At 35.4% G+C, this 22,157-nt stretch overlaps 1 protein-coding gene across 1 annotated transcript; it reads right to left on the bottom strand.

Moving 5' to 3' along the window:
• Positions 1-8,112: 8,112 nt before the first annotated feature.
• On the bottom strand, positions 8,113-10,133 carry LOC141659320 (1-aminocyclopropane-1-carboxylate oxidase homolog 1-like). Its single transcript, XM_074466126.1, has 3 exons — positions 9,489-10,133; positions 8,732-9,053; positions 8,113-8,605 (listed from the first exon to the last, which is right to left on the bottom strand). Exons 1-3 carry the CDS (start codon positions 10,037-10,039, stop codon positions 8,354-8,356), a joined length of 1,125 nt encoding a protein of 374 aa, XP_074322227.1. The 5' UTR covers positions 10,040-10,133; the 3' UTR covers positions 8,113-8,353.
• Positions 10,134-22,157: the final 12,024 nt, after the last annotated feature.

Genomic DNA, 22,157 nt, shown 5'->3' with positions numbered 1-22,157 from the left:
TCCTTACAAGTATAAATGGAATGCCATAAACTACCACAATAAAAACAAGGATTCCGTGGTTTGTATCTAACAGACTGACTCTTAACTCCTGATTTGGAAGGTAAGGAGTTAATATTTTTATTCTTCCTGCAAAAAGAAGCCAGATGGTTAGAACTTCCACAGTTATGACATGTTTTCTTAGGAGCATCAGGAACAGGTTTATAATCATTACTTTTATTCACACCTTCCTTTCCATTCCTATTTTTCCTAGGTGATTTTACCTTGTTTGCATTCTTAACATCTTTCAGCTTATGCTTAAGCTGCTTCTTTGTCATTAAGCCTATGTTCACTTCAGCTGTCTTTTCCTGTTTTAGTTTGTCAGAAGTTAATTCCTCTTTAACTTCTGATTTCTCATTTTCAGACTTTACAATTACAAACTTAACAGGTTTTAACTTTGGCTTTTGCTTAACAACAGGCTTAATTTCTTCAGTTCCTTTATCATTCTTATCTTCTCCATAACCTAAGCCCTCTTTCCAGTTTCCACTACTTAGCAAATTTTGAGTTGTTTTGCCAGAGTTAGTCCAAGTCCTGATAATCTCTCTTTCCTTTTCTAACTCAGTTTTTAGAGATTCATTCATTTTTAGCACTTCATCCCTAACATAAAAAGCATCATCTCTATCCTTCTGAGTTTGATGGAACATGACTAACTCTTTTTCTAAGAAATCATTTCTTTTCTTAAAAGCAAGATTTTCAGAAGTTAATCTTTCACATGTTAAAGTTTGATCTCTATAACTTACAAACATGGTTTTAAGATATCTTCTCAACTCATTAATATCATCAGTATGAAAAGCATAAGTAGTCTGAGGTACCTTTGTTTCAGCAGCTTCAGGACTGCTCTCAGCACTTTCTTTATCAGCATTTGCCATCAATGCATAGTTCTCCTCACTTTCAGAGTCTGAGGTGTCTGTCCAGCTTTTCTGCTTTGTGACAAGAGCCTTGCCTTTGTCACCCTTTGCCTTCTTGCAATCAGGAGATATGTGGCCTTTCTCACCACAGTTATAGCATTTAACATTGGTATAATCTCCTTTGTCAGACTTTCCTCCTCTGCCTTCAGATCTTCTGAAATTCTTCTTATCAGAACTTATGCCTTTCCTGGAAAACTTATTTCCCAACCTGAACTTCCTGTATGCAATCTTTGTGATTCCTTTCACCATAAGAGCACACAGCTTCATCATCTCCTCATCAGCATCAGTCTCAAGCAAGCTTTCAGAATCTGAGTCATCATTACTTTCAGAACTTGATGACTCAGTTTCAGACTTTATGAAAAGAGCTTTACCCTTGTCTTTCCTTGAGGAAGCTGCTTTGGGGGATTCTTCTTCAGCCTTAAGAGCAACTGTCCTTGACTTTCCTCCTTTCCTCTTGCTTCTTTGTTCCATCTCAAGTTCATGAGTCTTGAGCATTCCATAGATTTCATCAAGAGTTGTTTCATCAAGATTGTAGTTGTCTCTTATTGTCGTTGCCTTCAAATCCTAGCATTCAGGAAGAGCTAACAGGAATTTAAGGTTTGAATCTTCAAGATCATACTCTTTATCAACCAATGACAAATCATTCAAAAGTTTGACAAATCTATCATATAAATCATTCAATGACTCATTAGTCTTTGAGTCAAAATTTTCATACTCTTGAGTGAGTATTGTCTTCCTGTTCTTCTTAATTATGTCAGTTCCCTGACACCTTGTTTCCAGAGCATCCCATATCTCCTTAGCAGTCTTGCAGTTGATTACCCTGTTTGACATTACATTATCAATGGCACTATGCAGTAAGTGTCGTACCTTAGCATCCTTAGCAATTGATGCTATATCTTCAGCAGTATAATCACTCTTCTCCTTTGGTACGGTCTTTGCTGCTTCACCTGCAACTGCAACAGCGAGCTTGGTTGGTTTGTGAGGCCCTTCCTTGATTCTATCAAGGTATTCTGGATCTGTTGCTTCCAGGAACATGGTCATCCTTACCTTCCATATGGGATATTCAGATGGTCTCAGTATGGGAACTCTGATAGTCTCATACCGACTTTGAATTTGTGTCTTTGGAGGTTCTTCAGTTTTGGTAGGCTTAGTTGGAGTTTCTGTGTCAGACATGATTGTGTTTGGATCTTTAACTATATGTGTGTTAACAGATTAGCTCTGATACCACTTGTTAGGTCACACACACTGTAGAGGGGGTGAATACAGTATATAATACAATCAAATCGAACTTTAATATATTAAGTAACAAAAAAACAAACTTTATTGAAACAATAAACTCTGTTACAGTATGGAACTGTTACCTCTCAGTGATGAACAAGTATCACGAGAGCTGCTAGGGTTACAATAAATAATCTTCTCGAATATGATAACACTTATAGTGTAAACCCTATGTCTGTGTTTATATACTACACAGTTACAAGATAATCACTAATTGATATGGAATATAATTCTGCTTCCTAAAATATATCAATCAGATATCTTTTCTTCCAAGTATTCCATTCTTCACGGAACTCCTTCTTCATGCATATCTCTTCTTATGTTTATCTCGATCTTCTTTCCTTTAATCAGCTACTTTCCTTATCTGATCGTCCTTCAGCACTTAAGTTCTGATATCTAACTTCTGATGATTATCTCCTGATAATATAAGTACTGATATCCTTAAGTCCTGACTTCCAGTATAAGTACTGATCAACAGTTAAGTACTGATTTGTCCTGTTAAGTAAGATCTGAAATCTAAACATAAATTATATTAGCCATGACATTATCAAATATATCTATGAGTGCATGTCATCTTTTACTTGGAAGACCATGGCAGTTTGATAGAAAGGTAATGCATGAAGGTGATACTAATGTTTATTCGGTACAAGTTGGGAGTAAACGTATTAAACTTCAACCTTTGTATCCTAATGAGTATTATGAACATATGCGTGATTCAAAGAAGAAAACTAGCTTATTTTTGTCAGGAAAAAAATTTGAAAATGAGGCGGCTACAAATGGGGGTATAGCATATGCTTTGTTTGTAAAGAAAATAACTCCTAATCAAGGCGATTCAGATCCACTTCTTCATGATTTACTCGCTGAATTTGGTGATGTTTTTCCAGATGAGTTACCTACTGGTTTACCTCCAGTACGAGGAATCGAGCATGCAATTGATCTTATTCCTGGTGCTCCTTTACCTAATAAACCTGCTTATAGATGTGATCCAGAGGCCTCTAAAGAGCTTCAAAGACAAATTGAAGATTTGATTGAAAAAGGTCTTGTACGCGAGAGTATGAGTCCTTGTGCGGTTCCCGCTTTGCTAGTTCCAAAGAAGGATGGAACATGGAGAATGTGTGTTGATTCTAGAGCGGTGAACAATATTACCATCAAATATCGTTTCCCTATGCCTCGATTAGAAGACATGCTTGATGAGTTGCATGGTGCGACAATTTTCTCTAAGATTGATCTTCGAAGTGGATATCATCAAATGCGGATTCGTGAAGGTGATGAATGGAAAACAGCTTTTTAAAACTAAACAAGGATTATATGAGTGGATAGTGATGCCTTTTGGTCTTTGCAATGCCCCTAGCTCCTTTATGCGGCTCATGAATGAGGTACTTCATCCTTTCCTAAACAAATTTATCGTTGTCTATCTTGATGATATTCTGGTTTATAGTAGAGATAAATTTGAGCATATGCATCACCTTAGACTTTTGTTTGAAAAGTTGCGAGACCAAAAACTTTTTGGTAAACTCGAGAAGTGTTCTTTTATGGTATCGCGTATCACGTTTCTTGGTTATATTATTTCTGATTGTGGAGTACAAGTTGATCCTGAAAAGGTTATAGCTATTTCTTCCTGGGTTGTTCCTCAAACCGTGCATGAGGTGCAGAGTTTTCATGGATTGGCTTTTTTTATAGAAGATTTATCAAAAACTTTTCTTCTATTACGGCTCCTATTACCGAGCTACTCGAAAAGGGTGAGTTTGAATGGTCTAATCAAGCTCAAAAGGCATTCGATGAGATTAAGGAAAAGCTTTGTAATGCTCAAATTTTAGCCTTACCAGATTTCAATACACTATTCGAGGTTGAGTGTGATGCAAGTGGAGTTGGTATAGGTGATGTGTTGATTCAAGAAAAAAGACCTATTTCATTTTTTAGTGAAAAGCTGACTGGCGCAAAACACAACTATTCGAATTATGATCGTGAGTTTTATGCTATTGTCCGAGCATTGGATCATTGGTCGCATTATTTGCATCCCAAATCTTTTGTGCTATATTCTGATCTTGAAGCGCTAAAGTTCATTAATGTACAACAAAAGTTGAACTATCGTCATGCTAAATGGGTGGAATTTCTTCAATTTTCACATTTTCCTCAAAATACAAAGAGGGAAAGTCTAATGTCGTGACAGATGCTCTTTCAAGGAGGGCATATTTGTTAGCTATGGTTGATGCTCGAATTCTTGGTTTTGAGCTTCTTAAAGGCTTATATGCATCTGATGTTGATTTTGCACAAGAATTCAGTTCTCCAACTCGGAATTACACTATTCAAGATGGGTTTCTTTTTAAGGGGAATAAGCTTTGTATTCCTAATTGTGGTGTGCGTGAGTTACTTGTTCGTGAAGTACATAGTGGTGCTATTGCCGGCCATTTTGGGGTGCATAAAACTTTGGATTTATTAAATGAGAGTTTTTTCTGGCCTCGAATGATTCGAGATGTTCAATCAGTGGTTTCTAGATGTGCTACTTGTCAAAAGGCCACAAGTACATTTTCTAAGGGTTTGTATACTCCACTTCCTGTTGCTGAAGTTCCGTGGGATAGTGTAAGTATGGATTTTATCATTGGTTTGCCAAGAACGCAAAGAGGGAAGGATTCTATAATGGTTGTCGTTGATCGTTTTTCAAAGATGGCTCACTTTATTCCAATGACTAAGACGGATGATGCACAACATGTTGCTGATCTCTATTTTAAGGAGATTGTTCGTTTGCATGGTATTCCACGAAGCATTGTTTCTGAACGAGATTCAAAGTTTTTGAGTCACTTTTGGAAGTGTTTATAGAGATGGCTTGGAACTAAGTTGCTATTTAGCACATCTCATCATCCTCAGACGGATGGCCAAACTGAGGTGACTAACAGGACTTTAGGTACCTTACTTCGTGGATTAGTAGGCAAGACTCAAAAGGATTGGGATATCAAGTTATGTCATGCCGAGTTTGCTTATAATCGATCTCATTCTTCTACTACCTCCCGTTCTCCTTTTGAAGTGGTTTATGGTATTAACCCATTTCTTCCAATTGATTTGCTTCCTTTACACAAAGATGATATTCACACTGATGTCAAGAATCGTTTGGATGTCCTGTGAGCAAGTAAAAGAGAGGATTGAGAAGATGAATGCACTTTACAAGGCTCGAGCCGACAAGAGGCGTAAGCAACCTGTATTCAAACCTGGAGATCTTGTTTGGGTTCATTTTCGAAAAGAAAGGTTTCCAAGCAAAAGAAAGAACAAGCTTATGCCAAGGGCAGATGGTCCATTTGAGGTACTTGAAGCTTATGGAGATAGTGCTTACAAGATAGATCTACCAAGTAATTTTGGCGGTGTTAGTGCAACTTTTAATGTTGGTGACCTTTCTCCTTACTTGGATGATGTGAATTTGAGGGCAAATTTTTTTGATGAGGGGGAGAATGATGTGAATATGAAAGGAAATTTGGTTGAGGATCAGCCTATTAATCTGTTGCTTACTACAATGGGGTTTGACAATGACAAGAGACAAATGTGGGTCACAAAACTTACTTGGACAATAAAGCATGATGAAGGAACATATGAAGCTTTGCCACTCAGCTCAACAACCAGCATGGGCTGACCTATTTTGACTTATATAATTAATAATTCGACTTTTGGCTTGCAAGTTTTTACCTTTCAGTTGAAAGGGTTTTTCTTGCTTTAAGCACTTAGGATTTTATTATTAAATCGCCTTACTCCATCCAACATTTCATCCATCACACTAACTGGAATACCATGATTGACTAGCTGAAAAAAACCAAACTTCTCACATGCTTCTCGAACCTGTTCCACTGTTTTAGCTCTCGGAACTGCATCAACATTAATGTGTTTCAAGTCTATGACAGGGACACTTAAGTCCCGGGGTCGAGGATCAACAGATTTAGCTTTTGGATCAATAAACATAGGTGGAAGCTTGGTTATACCAGCATCTACAATTGCCTTTACGCAACCTTTAGTTTCATTAAAAGCATGGCGTTCAGCTAACCACTCCATCAGTCCATCTCCACTAAATCAAATGATAAGAGAGCCTGTCACAAAAATGTTTAAGTAAAATGTGGTGCCTCTGTTGTGTGGACGTAAAAGAATGAAAATCTTTTACGTTAACTAGGTACTTGGATTTGTTGTTGTTGTTTAGCAAAGCAGGTATCTATAATTAAGTAAAAAGCAAAATTAGTGATCATAGCTGTCTAGTTCTTGTTTGCAATTTTCTGAAATTACCAAATGGACTTGACTTCATGTCTCTATCACTTCTTAAAGTGCAACAGAGCTGAATAGCCATCAAGCACTTTCGCGAAGAAGTGATCAAGAAACTCTTTCTCTGTCAAAGCCCTATACTTTGGAGGATTTTCTTCTGATAATGAGTTCATAAAATCTTTGATGAATATGGACCTGTAGTAAAGAAACAAGCAACGGATATTCGGGGTCCAATTCGGCTTGCTAGTACTCTGTGTTCAGGGCTAACAAACATGTCTTTTGATATAAGATGCATGTACTATAATAGTTAATCATAGAAATTAAGCATGATTTTAACAGTCACTACTAGTCTGCTAACTAGACCAACTAAATGTTCTGGCGTATGTTTAAGCAGTCACTTAAACGATTAACAGTGGATACTGAATAACTGAGTCGTTAGGTGAAGGAAACAAAAAGAGACAAAGAGGGTTGTCATAATGCTTGGTGTACTAAATTAGATCCCGTGTAGCACCCAAACGAATATGTGTCATATTTTAATGGATCACTTGTACGTTGAGAGCTCCAGTAAAAGGAGGAACATCAACCAAATGATTCTGATTAAAGAACTTAAAGACCTCAGATGTGATCTTGCAGAAGGACAGTGATGAAATAGTTGTCAGCATGTTAGTGCCAATTGCTCATTCTGACTCAGGACATGCAGGATAGTAGTGGTGCAAGTCCATCTGCATAACCGATGTCTTTCAGATGGTTTCTCTTCAAGCCAAGAGCCTCCGACAATAATTTAAACAAAGATCTTCCTAATTTCATGACAAGCTCACTGTAGTTCATTAGCGCATCTCTGCAACAATAAAGATAGGGGCATTTTCAGATATAAACTGATATAGTCTACCAACATTAATAATTAGCCACAGCTTACTGCTTTACCTGCATGTTTCGGGTACTTCATCTAGATTGGGAGCACTAGGTGGTAGGTGCCTTGGTGCAGTAAAATGAATCCCTCCAGTTAGCCACAGGAGCACTAAAAATATCAAAATTACAATTATAGGTGAATGTTTGAGGTTGTTTCGTGTATACTACTCTTATTCATGGAACTGACAGACACCATCCAAATTTCATTTATAACAGTACCTGGGATTCCATTATTCACAATTTGAAAGAAGCACCATGTCTCGGATGCATCATGAACTTGATCAGTTATCTATTGTCTGACAGGATTTTTATCCATACCATCGGTATCAGTAATAGGAAATTTGAACTGTGCTCCATCTGAGCTTGATAGAATCTCGTAAACCATCTTTGGGATGGATAAATATGCGAGGGACGTTGTTGATTTCTGCTTAAGCAAGCCCCTTAACTCCAGCTTTTGTGTCGTGGAACACTACTAATTCACTTCCCCTGTCATACTTTAGTTGAGTACTATTAACAGCAGCTGGCCAGTAATCACCTCCATGTTAATTGTAACGCGATATCCTCAATTATTCTAATTTCATATTATCAAAGGAATAGCAGTTTCAAACCAGGGGAATATCCTGCATGCTTTATACAGTAATAATAAGGTAATAGAGACCCTCACTTGCTAAGGCCTTTCTTACCTATGAATCGTATTCTGTAAATTATCTGCTCTCTGCTTATAAGTAAGGAGGAAAGGAGATAAAAATTATACATAAATACATTTAGCTTCTATAGAAATCTTTTAAAAGTTAATTACAAAACTTTAAATATCAACGAATAACGATTAATTTATGTAATCTATCAAAATCCACAAACTGCATACTAGCTACAAGAACAAGAGATATGCATGTCCCCGTTAATTTATTCTAAATCATCACCATTATTTGGTGTCAACATATCGTTTTCTGGTTTGTACCTCATACAGATCACATATAGTAATCAAGCTATCATTTCTTGAAATGCAAAAGAGCAGAATTGCCATCAAGCCCTTTTGCGAAAAAAAGGTCAAGAAACTCTTTCACTGTGAAAGCCCTATACTTTGGAGGATTTTCTTCTGATAACAGCTCCTTGATGGGTTCATAGATCTTTGATGATGCAAATACACCTGTAGTAAAGAAACAGGCAACTGATATTCGAGGTCCAATTTGGCTGGCCAGTACTCTGTGTTCAGCGCTAATAAACTTGTCATTTGATATAATCTGCATGTACGATAACAATCAAGCATAGATTTGAAGCATGATTCAGAGAGTTACTGCTAGTTGGATACTCAAAACATTACTCCTAAATTGCAAATATCTAAATATATCTTCAGTGAATTTTCTTGCCTGCATAAAATCTCCAATGTTAATGACCAGAGCTCCAGGAACAGGAGGAACATTAACCCAATGATTCTGATGAAGAACCTGAAGACCTCCAATGTGATCTTGCATAAGGACAGTGATGAAATCGTTGTCAGCATGCTTGCTAGTGCCAATTGCTCGTTCGGGCTCAGGACATGCTGGATAGTAGTGACCTAGTGTTGCTAGTCCATCTGCACAACCGATGTCTTTCAGATGGTTCCTGTTTAGCCCAAGAGCCTCAGACAACACTTCAAACAAAGATCTTCCTAATTTCATTACATGCTCACTGTAGTTCACAAGCACATCTCTGCAAACAATATATGTACAGGGTCATTTTGAAATATAAACCATTATAAGAGCCTCCACACATTAATAATTAGCTACAGATGAACACCATGTGTGACATATGATAGGCAGTGGTCCTTATAGTACAAAACCGAATCACTGGTGTGCTAAAGTAATTTGTTTCTGAACAAATGACTTCACTATATTGATATTTGAGATGCTAAAACTTGAAATAGTATCTGGAGTGTACAAAAGATGTATTTTTTAGTCTATGATTTCTTGATTTGGTATAAATTAGCTGGAGTTGATAATGAATCTAATGTACTTTTGACCAAATAATGCAAACTACATTATTTTGGTGCTGGGTTGAAGATGATCATTTCCTGTTCCAATCCAATGAAGAAAACAAACTTAAAATTAATTCATTTCATATCGAAAAAACAACTAATTAATTTACCTGCATGCCTCAGGTAGTTCCTCTGGATTGGGAGCAGCAGGTGCCATAGTGCAGTAAAATGTGTCTCTCCAGTTAGCCACAGGAGCACTGAACAAATCAAAATTAGAATTATAAAGGAAACGTGTCAGATTGTTTCGCGTATACCACTGTTTCTTAACCTCCGTATCTTGCTCATAGAACTTCCGCACACCCTCCAACATTTCATTCATAACAGTGTCCGGAATTCCATGATTCACAACTTGGAAAAAACCCCAAGTCTCGGATGCATCACGAACTTGATCAACTATCTGTCGTCTGACATGATCTTTGTCCATGCCATCCATATCGATGATCGGAAACTTGAACTGTCCTTCTTTCGAGCTTGATACTGAATCTTGTAAATCATCGGTAGGACGAGAAAATATTCGAGGGACGTGGTTGATTCCTGCATCAACAAGTCCTTTAACTCCAGCTTTGGTTTCATCAAACGCCTTTAATTCACTTTCCCTGCTGTACTTATGTTCAGTACCATTTGCAGCAACAACATCAGCTGTGCAATTAACCACCTCCATAGTGACTGTAATATATTTGAGCTCCCGGAGTGATCTGTAATTATTTTTGATAAGTGGCTGCTCGGCTATAAATAAAACAATTTTTTCTATTACGTGTTCATAGGCGCATGATAAAAACGAAAAGTTATAAGTTTAATGTATTTTGATCAGTTCTTTTTTTATAATAATGATGAAACACTGCATTCACAAAAAACACGTACACAATAGAAAAATTGTAAATAAAATACTAACTCTCTTTATGGTAGTAATAGATTGACTAATATCACTTATAGCCATATTAAGGATTTTTTAGGATTCTTAAAATTAAGAGGTATTTAATTTGGATTTTAAAAAATCTTTTCAAATCTGGTGGTATTTAATAAAGATTAGAAAAAGTCTTTTAAAATCTGAGTATATTGAATTTAGATTTTAAAAAGTCTACCGAAATCTGGCGTTATTCAATTTGGATTTTTAAAAGTCCATCAAAATCTGACGGTATTCAAAAGTCTGTGGATTTTTTTTTATTTGAAAACCTTGTGGATTTTGATGGATTTACTAGTTTATTTTTAATCTTTTGAAATCTCTTTAAAATACATGAGATTTTGAAAGATTTATGAAATTTTACAAAATCAGCTAGACTCTGCAAGATTTTTTTAATCAACTCCGTCAAAATCCACAAACAATTGAAATCAACGAAAATCTTCTAAAATTCATGAATGATTATCAATTCTTTAAAATCTGAAATGAATACACTTCTCTTAATAAAAATTCTAACTTATAAGTAAAATTATCCAAACACTTGTTTAACTTATAAGTATTATTTTACTTATCACTTATAATTCACTTATTCATTTTAAGTCATAAGTTACTTATTTTCTGATTGAAGTCGGTACCTGTGACGACAAAGAATAAACTCATATTCAGTTGAGCTATCCAACGGTGCTTCACTTGATTGTAATTTTAGTTGTGTTTACACTGCGTTCCTATAAATTGAAAAAATCGAGATTAAGAGGTCAGTATAATATGGTAAGAACATAAGAGTTGGGGACGATAACGAAAGCATTAATAGGATGATTATTGATGGAAGAGCTACCTGCCATATTCAATATGTGTAGCTACGTCCGTCTCCATGCATTTATTTATGGATATTTACTTGGCTGAATTCGAGCCAGCAGTTTACTAGTGTCATCCTTCGCAAAACTTTCCATTCAATTTCCAAATGAGAATACGAAACAAAGAAAAAATCGAGGCATATGTCTTGTACTTCTTTCTATTATGCTTTTCCTATTTATCATAATTATTATAGTATTCGAGTGCAAACAACATACGGCCGGATGATTTTACTATCACTCAAGAAAATATAATGAGATTTTTTTATTCTAGACTTATGTAACACGTTATTAAAATGATGGTGGTCGCTATAACTGCATAATATGCACGCACTTTGCACATAATATGCAAGTTGCACACAAATAAAACATAATTTGCACAAACTTTACACATATTTCAACTATGCGTAAACTAGTCTTTTCATTTTAAATAAATATATTGAGTAAATCTATTACTAATTCAAGAAGGTGGTTTTACTTCAACTTTCAAGATATTTACATTTTTATTTTTTAACTTCATACATGTTTGATATGATATTATTTTGCGTGCAATTCTTATATTTCAAACATAGGGTGTTTGATATTATATTATTTAGTGTGAAATTCTTGTACTCCGAATATAGAGCAAAAAAAATTATAGCTATTTTATGAACAGAGCCGGCTCGAGCATACTGGAGGCTTAGGGCAAAACAAAACATTGAGACCCCTAAATAATTCTTCTTGCCTTTTGATGTACAAAAGATTCAATCAAATTTTTGTAGTCTAGTTCAGCGGCCATTTTCTTCTCTATAGATAACATAGCCAGAACATTTAACCTCTCCTGTGACATAATTGATCGAAGATAATTTTTTATCGACTTCAATTTGGAGAAACTTCTCTCAGCAGTAATTACTGTAACGGGTACTGTCAATATTATTCTATAAGCAATTCAAGTGTTAGGAAAAGTAAAATGCATATTCCTAATATATTTCAGCACTTCAATTGGTTTGCCTAAATTATCCGGTAGTGACTTCCTCAGCAATTGCAACTCCGAATATAATTCAAGTCCATCAATATCAGAGCTATTATCATTGTTTCTGATCGAGATTCAAAGTTTTTGAGTCACTTTTGGAAGTGTTTATAGAGATGGCTTGGAACTAAGTTGTTGTTTAGCACATCTCATCATCCTCAGACGGATGGCCAAACTGAGGTGACTAACAGGACTTTAGGTACCTTACTTCGTGGATTAGTAGGCAAGACTCAAAAGGATTGGGATATCAAGTTATGTCATGCCGAGTTTGCTTATAATCGATCTCATTCTTCTACTACCTCCCGTTCTCCTTTTGAAGTGGTTTATGGTATTAACCCATTTCTTTCAATTTATTTGCTTCCTTTACACAAAGATGATATTCACACTGTTGCCAAGAATCGTTTGGATGTCCTGTGAGCAAGTAAAAGAAAGGATTGAGAAGATGAATGCACTTTACAAGGCTCGAGCCGACAAGAGGCGTAAGCAACCTGTATTCAAACCTGGAGATCTTGTTTGGGTTCATTTGCGAAAAGAAAGGTTTCCAAGCAAAAGAAAAAACAAGTTTATGTCAAGGGCAGATGGTCCATTTGAGGTACTTGAAGCTTATGGAGATAGCGCTTACAAGATAAATCTACTAAGTAACTTTGGCGGTGTTAGTGCAACTTTTAATGTGGGTGACCTTTCTCCTTACTTGGATGATGTGAATTTGATGGCAAATTTTTTTGATGAGGGGAGAATGATGTGAATATGAAAGGAAATTTGGTTGAGGATCATCCTATTAATCTGTTGCTCACTACAATGGGGTTTGACAATGACAAGAGACAAATATGGGTCACAAAGCTTACTTGGACAACAAAGCATGATGAAGGAACGGATGAAACTTTGCCACTCAACTCAACAACCAGCATAGGCTGACCTATTTTGGCTTATATAATTAATAATTCGACTTTTGGCTTGCAAGTTTTTACCTTTCAGTTGAAAGGGTTTTTCTTGCCTTAAGCACTTAGGATTTTATTTTCCTATTTGGATTCTGTTTTTATATGTTTTTTATTTGGATTTTAAATTTGTTTCCTGAAAAGATTCAGATATTGGCTAATTCAAGCTGATATTGAATTTCTCTTGAAATTCTGTTGGGTTTAGGTTATTGGTTAAGCCTATAAATACCCCTCTCATGTAATCTTTTAAGAGATATGTGATGATTATGTTTTGAGATAAACTATGATTAGTTTTCTTTCTTCTAAACTTCAATTACTGGATTGTTTTGAAGGTTAGATTCAAATTACTTAGTTTCTGGATTGATCTAAGGAATTTGAGATTCAAAGTTCACGTTTCTGGATTGATCGTGTTCGTTGAAATATCCTTTTCTTCTTGTTTTTGTTTCTTTGTGGTGCGACCCACATCAATTTGGTATCAAGAGCCAAGGTTTTTTTTTCTCCAATTTCCTAATAGTTGGGAGATCTAGGTTCTGAAAAAAAATATTACTATTCACGGGTCACTGTTCACGGGATTACTGTTCACGTGCACTGTTCATCGGAAATTTTTTTTCCTCTTCGTATTTTTCATATGGCTACCGATGAATTACTCATGAAATTAATTAAAAAATTGGAGGGTATAGATGTACGAATGGAAAAGCTTGCTGATTCAACATAGTCTAGATTGGAAGCGGTTGGTAAACTTTTACTTAAGGTGCAAAACGACAAGACACATGATGAACTTGTTGATTCGGGTGATTCTGTTTCACGTAAAGAGAAAAGCTTTAATATTGATGACCGTGGGATTAAACTTGATGATTTTACAGGATTAGGCAGCCCAGACGATTTTCTTGAATGGGTTCGACAAGTTGAGAAGATTTCTGATTATAAGCGGTTTGATGATAAGACACGATTTCAAATTGCTACGATCAGACTTGCAAAGAATGCAGGATTATGGTTTGAGAACCTGAAGGCAAGAAGAGCTAGATCTGGAAAAGAAAAGATCATGACTTGGACAACTTTAAAGAAAAAACTTCGTGCAAGGTATCTTCCGGATGATAACGAACAGGTACAATACTTGAAGCTCACCTCCCTTTCTCAAGATACAATGAGTGTTTCAGAGTATGTTGCTGAATTTGATAGATTATGCTTAATTTGTGACTTGGCGGAAAAAGAAACAACGAAAATTGCAAGGTTTATTCGTGGATTAAAATGACCTATTTCTAAAAAGGTAGAATTACATTCATATAGCTCATTTAATGATGTTTGCAAGCTAGCTATGAAAATAGAATCTCATCAAGAAGAGGAGAAACCGAAATCTACTTTTAAAGGGTTTGGGTCTGGTACTTCCAAAGGGGTTGGACAGTTTAAATCTAATTTTTCCGATGCTCTACACAAGCTTCGCTGAAAAGTCAATCGACTGGCTTTACTGCACAACCAGAGACTTCTTCATCGGCCGAGAAGAAGGTTGAAAGGTAGAAAGTGTATGTGTCTAAAGAAGAGTTCGATAGTCGACGAAAGTATTTTAAGTGTCAAGGTAAAGGACATATTGCAAGTGAGTGTCCTTCTAGAAGAACTCTTACTATGAAGCAATACATGGAGTGGGATGCAGAGGAACAGTTCTTACAATTTCTCCCATAAGTGACTCAAGAGAAATTAGTCAATAATGACGGAGATGAACTTGCTTATGCAGAGAGTGATGCTAATTTGCTTGTTGTTCGTAGGATTTTACACACAGAGACTACACCAAATACTGATCAACGAGAAAACTTATTTCACACAAGGTGTAAAGTTGGGGATCGGACTTGCAATATGATTATTGATAGTGGATCTTGCACAAACGTTGCATCCATTGACATGGTCAATAAGCTAAATCTTCCAACTCGTGTTCATGAGAAATCATATAAGTTGAATTGGCTTGATGACTCGAAGGGTTTAGACGTGAAAAAGCAAGCCTTGGTGAGTTTTTCGATTGGTAGTTATAAGGATGAGTTATGGTGCGATGTGATTTCTATGAGTGCATGTCATCTTTTACTTGGAAGACCATGGCAGTTTGATAGAAAGGTAATGCATGAAGGTGATACTAATGTTTATTCGGTACAAGTTGGGAGTAAACGTATTAAACTTCAACCTTTGTCTCCTAATGAGTATTATGAACATATACGTGATTCAAAGAAGAAAACTAGCTTATTTTTGTCAGGAAAAAAATTTGAAAAGGAGGCGGCTACAAATGGGGGTATACCATATGCTTTGTTTGTAAAGAAAATAACTCCTAATCAGGGCGATTCAGATCCACTTCTTCATGATTTACTCGCTGAATTTGGTGATGTTTGTCCAGATGAGTTACCTACTGTTTACCTCCAGTACGAGGAATCGAGCATGCAATTGATCTTATTCCTGGTGCTCCTTTACCTAATAAACCTGCTTATAGATGTGATCCAGAGGCCTCTAAAGAGCTTCAAAGACAAATTGAAGATTTGATTGAAAAAGGTCTTGTACGCGAGAGTATGAGTCCTTGTGCGGTTCCCGCTTTGCTAGTTCCAAAGAAGGATGGAACATGGAGAATGTGTGTTGATTCTAGAGTGGTGAACAACATTACCATCAAATATCATTTCCCTATGCCTCGATTAGAAGACATGCTTGATGAGTTGCATGGTGCGACAATTTTCTCTAAGATTGATCTTCGAAGTGGATATCATCAAATGCGGATTCGTGAAGGTGATGAATGGAAAACAGCTTTTAAAACTAAACAAGGATTATATGAGTGGATAGTGATGCCTTTTGGTCTTTGCAATGCCCCTAGTTCCTTTATGCGGCTCATGAATGAGGTACTTCGTCCTTTCCTAAACAAATTTATCGTTGTCTATCTTGATGATATTCTGGTTTATAGTAGAGATAAATTTGAGCATATGCATCACCTTAGACTTTTGTTTGAAAAGTTGCGAGACCAGAAACTTTTTGGTAAACTCGAGAAGTGTTCTTTTATGGTATCGCGTATCTCGTTTCTTGGTTATATTATTTCTGATTGTGGAGTACAAGTTGATCCTGAAAAGGTTATAGCTATTTCTTCCTGGGTTGTTCCTCAAACCGTGCATGAGGTGCGGAGTTTTCATGGATTGGCTTCTTTTTATAGAAGATTTATCAAAAACTTTTCTTCTATTACGGCTCCTATTACCGAGCTACTCAAAAAGGGTGAGTTTGAATGGTCTAATCAAGCTCAAAAGGCATTCGATGAGATTAAGGAAAAGCTTTGTAATGCTCCAATTTTAGCCTTACCAGATTTCAATACACTATTCGAGGTTGAGTGTGATGCAAGTGGAGTTGGTATAGGTGCTGTGTTGATTCAAGCAAAAAGGTCTATTTCATTTTTTAGTGAAAAGCTGACTGGAGCAAAACAGAACTATTCGAATTATGATCGTGAGTTTTATGCTATTGTCCGAGCATTGGATCATTGGTCGCATTATTTGCGTCCCAAACCTTTTGTGCTATATTCTGATCATGAAGCGCTAAAGTTCATTAATGGACAGCAAAAGTTGAACTATCGTCATGCTAAATGGGTGGAATTTCTTCAATTTTCACATTTTCCTCAAAATACAAAGAGGGAAAGTCTAATGTCGTGACAGATGCTCTTTCAAGGAGGGCATATTTGTTAGCTATGGTTGATGCTCGAATTCTTGGTTTTGAGCTTCTTAAAGACTAATATGCATCTGATGTTGATTTTGCACAAGAATTCAGTTCTCCAACTCGGAATTACACCATTCAAGATGGGTTTCTTTTTAAGGGGAATAAGTTTTGTATTCCTAATTGTGGTGTGCGTGAGTTACTTGTTTGTGAAGTACATAGTGGTGCTATTGCCGACCATTTTGGGGTGCATAAAACTTTGGATTTGTTAACTGAGAGTTTTTTCTGGCCTCGAATGATTCGTGATGTTCAATCAGTGGTTTCTATATGTGCTACTTGTCAAAAGGCCAAAAGTACATTTTCTAAGGGTTTGTATACTCCACTTCCTGTTGCTGAAGTTCCGTGGGATAGTGTAAGTATGGATTTTATCATTGGTTTGCCAAGAACGCAAAGAGGGGAGGATTCTATAATGGTTGTCGTTGATCGTTTTTCAAAGATGGCTCACTTTATTCTAATGACTAAGACGGATGATGCACAACATGTTGCTGATCTCTATTTTAAGGAGATTGTTCGTTTGCATGGTATTCCACGAAGCATTGTTTCTGATCGAGATTCAAAGTTTTTGAGTCACTTTTGGAAGTGTTTATAGAGATGGCTTGGAACTAAGTTGTTGTTTAGCACATCTCATCATCCTCAGACGGATGGCCAAACTGAGGTGACTAACAGGACTTTAGGTACCTTACTTCGTGGATTAGTAGGCAAGACTCAAAAGGATTGGGATATCAAGTTATGTCATGCCGAGTTTGCTTATAATCGATCTCATTCTTCTACTACCTCCCGTTCTCCTTTTGAAGTGGTTTATGGTATTAACCCATTTCTTCCAATTGATTTGCTTCCTTTACACAAAGATGATATTCACCTGATGCCAAGAATCGTTTGGATGTCCTGTGAGCAAGTAAAAGAGAGGATTGAGAAGATGAATGCACTTTACAAGGCTCGAGCCGACAAGAGGCGTAAGCAACCTGTATTCAAACCTGGAGATCTTGTTTGGGTTCATTTTCGAAAAGAAAGGTTTCCAAGCAAAAGAAAGAACAAGCTTATGCCAAGGGCAGATGGTCCATTTGAGGTACTTGAAGCTTATGGAGATAGCGCTTACAAGATAGATCTACCAAGTAACTTTGGCGGTATTAGTGCAACTTTTAATGTGGGTGACCTTTCTCCTTACTTGGATGATGTGAATTTGAGGGCAAATTTTTTTGATGAGGGGGAGAATGATGTGAATATGAAAGGAAATTTGGTTGAGGATCAGCCTATTAATCTGTTGCTCACTACAATGGGGTTTGACAATGACAAGAGACAAATATGGGTCACAAATCTTACTTGGACAACAAAGCATGATGAAGGAACAGATGAAGCTTTGCCACTCAGCTCAATAACCAGCATGGGCTAACCTATTTTGGCTTATATAATTAATAATTCGACTTTTGGCTTGCAAGTTTTTACCTTTCAGTTGAAAGGGTTTTTCTTGCTTTAAGCACTTACGATTTTATTTTTCCTATTTGGATTCTGTTTTTATATGTTTTCTATTTGGATTTGGATTTTAAATTTGTTTTCCAGAAAAGATTCAGATATTGGCTAATTCAAGCTGATATTGAATTTCTCTTGGAATTCTGTTGGATTTAGGTTATTGGTTAAGCCTATAAATACCTCTCTCATGTAATCTTTTAAGAGATATGTGATGATTATGTTTTGTGATAAACTATGATAAGTTTTCTTTCTTCTAAACTCCAATTACTGGATTGGTTTGAAGGTTAGATTTAAATTACTTAGTTTCTGGATTGATCTAAGGAATTTGAGATTCAAAGTTCACGTTTCCGAATTGATCGTGTTCGTTGAAATATCATTTTCTTCTTGTTTTTGTTTCTTTGTGGTGCGACCCACATCAACAAGCCCCTCAACTCTAGATTGTGTCGTAGAACACTATTTATTCACTTGCACTGTCATACTTTAGTTGAGTACTATTAACAGCAGCTGTGCCAGTAATCACCTTCATGTTAATTGTAACGCGATATACTCAATTATTCTAATTTCATATTATCAAAGGGATAGCAGTTTCAAACCAGGGGAATATCCTGCATGTTTTATACAGTAATAATAAGGTAATAGAGACCCTCACTTACATTTAGCCTCTATAAAAATCTTTTTAAAAGTTAATTACAAATTTTAAATATCAACGAACAACGATTTATTAATGTAATCGATCAAAATCCACAAAATGCAGACTAGCTACAAGAACAAGAGATATGCATGTCCCTGTTAATTTATTCTAAAACATCACAATTATTTGGTATCAGCATATCGTTTTCTGGTTTGTACTTCATACAGATCATATATATGATAAATAAATTAGAATTATAGTATAACTACACATTCCCACATATAGTATCATTTCTTGAAATGCAAAAGAGCAGAATTTCCATCAAGCCCTTTCGTGAAAAAAAAGGTCAAAAAACTCTTTCACTGTGAAAGCCCTATACTTTGGAGGATTTTCTTCTGATAATAGCTCCTTGATGGGTTCATAGATCTTTGATGATGCAAATACACCTGTAGTAAAGAAACAGGCAACTGATAATCTGCATGTACAATAACAATCAAACATAGATTTGAAGCATGATTCTGAGAGTTACTACTAGTTGGATACTCAAAACATTACTCCTAAATTGCATATATCTAAATATATTTTCAGTAAATTTTCTTGCCTGCATAAAATCTCCGATGTTAATGACCAGAGCTCCAGGAACTGGAGGAACGTCAACTCAATGATTCTGATGAAGAACCTGAAGACCTCCAATGTGATCTTGCATAAGGACAGTGATGAAATCGTTGTCAGCATGCTTGCTAGTGCCAATTGCTCGTTCGGGCTCAGGACATGCTGGATAGTAGTGACCTAGTGTTGCTAGTCCATCGGCACAACCGATGTCTTTCAGATGGTTCCTGTTTAGCCCAAGAGCCTCCGACAATAATTCAAACAAAGATCTTCCTAATTTCATTACATGCTCACTGTAGTTCACAAGCACATCTCTGCAAACAATATATGTACAGGGTCATTTTGAAATATAAACCATTATAAGAGCCTCCACACATTAATAATTAGCTACAGATGAACACCATGTGTGACATATGATAGCAGTGGTCCTTATAGTACAAAACTGAATCACTGGTGTGCTAAAGTAATTTGTTTCTGAACAAATTATAATAATTATAATAGTATTCGAGTGCAAACAACATACGGCCGGATGATTTTATTATCACTTAAGAAAATATAATGAGATTTTTTTATTCTAGACTTATGTAACACGTTATTATAATGATGGTGGTCGCTATAATGCATAATATACACGCACTTTGCACACAATATGCAAGTTGCACACAAATAAAACATAATTTGCACAAACTTTACACATATTTCAACTATGCGTAAACTAGTCTTTTCATTTTAAATAAATATATTGAGTAAATCTATTACTAATTCAAGAAGGTGGTTTTACTTCAACTTTCAAGATATTTACATTTTTATTTTTTAACTTCATACATGTTTGATATGATATTATTTTGCGTGCAATTCTTATATTTCAAATATAGGGTGTTTGATATTATATTATTTAGTGTGAAATTCTTGTACTCCGAATATAGAGCAAAAACAATTATAGCTTTTTTATGAACAGAGCCGGCTCGAGCATACTGGAGGCCTAGGGCAAAACAAAACATTGAGACCCCTAAATAATTCTTCTTGCCTTTTGATGTACAAAAGATTCAATCAAATTTTTGTAGTCTTGTTCAACGGCCATTTTCTTCTCTATAGATAACATAGCCAAAACATTTAACCTCTCCTGTGACATAATTGATCGAAGATAATTTTTTATCGACTTCAATTTGGAGAAACTTCTCTCGGCAGTAACTACCGTAACGGGTATTGTCAATATTATTCTATAAGCAATTCAAGTGTTAGGAAAAGCAAAATGCATATTCCTAATATATTTCAGCACTTCAATTGGTTTGCCTAAATTATCCGGTAGTGACTTTCTCAGCAATTGCAACTCCGAATATAATTCAAGTCCATCAATATCAGAGCTATTATCATGTCTCAAAACATTCTTAAGAGTAGCACATGCATTTTTCATACTTCCATCATCTATAACTCTCAATCTGCACAAATTAAATAAGAACCCAAAAATATCTTCATATTTTTTAAACTGCACTTGTATAGTAATATTTGGCTCCTATTTATAGGATATATTTTTTAATTTTTTAATTATAAATAATTTGATCCATATTAAAATATAATACTATAAAAAAATTTGGAGGCCCCTAAAATTGTGAGGCCCTAGGCACCAGCCTAGGCCAGCTCCCCTAGACACGGTACTGTATGAACCAACCTGGTAAGTGTGTCCATAAAGACTGATTCACGATATTATTGGTGTAAAATAATAATTTTAGATGTGAATATGTTTATAATATGTAAAACAACTATGTAGCAACAAACTATTGTTTCTTAAAATCTAATTCAAATCCCCTAAATGATTATTCTTTCATGCTGATGGCTCTGGGTATTATGTCATTACATATTTCTTAACTGAATCACATTTAACGAGTGTATAATTTAAGGTACCTCTTATTTTAATTTATCAGAAAACAAAATTTCAAACTCAATACTATTATCAATTGTTTTAGATCATATCACATATTACAAGATTACATAACCTATACTTTTTATATATCAACGAAGTAAAAGAAAATGTTAGCAAAATAAAAAAATAGAATAAAAGGTTATAATTTGAGAAATCGTGTTAAAACTGCGTTAAAAATATGAAAAATCTCAATCGATGCATGCTATCAAAATGACTTACTCGTGAAAAGGATTTTATCCGACTTTAAAATAATATTCTAGCTTGAATTTTGTGTATGTATGTTAAAATACATCGATTGTACATAACTTTTATGAATTTTATTTTAAACTAGAAAGACGTGCACAATATACAACTTCAAAATTCGTGCACAAAAGTTAAATTAAAATCTTCCCTCACACAATACACATCTCTTTAATTTTTTTTTCACGTAAATTAAAGTGTATAAAAATAATAGTTTCACATGTCATCTCCTTACATTTTTTGAATTAAAGATTTATACTTTTATTTGAAACAAAAATTTGAAGTATAATGAATAATAACACGTGAAGTTATCATACTTATTCTAGAAAAAATGATAAAATAATTGATTTTTTTTAAAAAATTAACCAAAATAATCATTTGAAAAAACTGGTCAATTTTAACCGGTTGAATATTTTACTATCAGTTGGTTATCCCAATTTGTATAATATACTCCACCGGTAGTTGACTATTTCAAATATGAGATACTCCACTGATAGTTGG

Source organism: Apium graveolens, chromosome 5 (assembly GCF_009905375.1).
Source record: "Apium graveolens cultivar Ventura chromosome 5, ASM990537v1, whole genome shotgun sequence".
Lineage (NCBI taxonomy): Eukaryota > Viridiplantae > Streptophyta > Magnoliopsida > Apiales > Apiaceae > Apium > Apium graveolens.
This window is presented reverse-complemented; position numbering and strand designations above follow the sequence as displayed.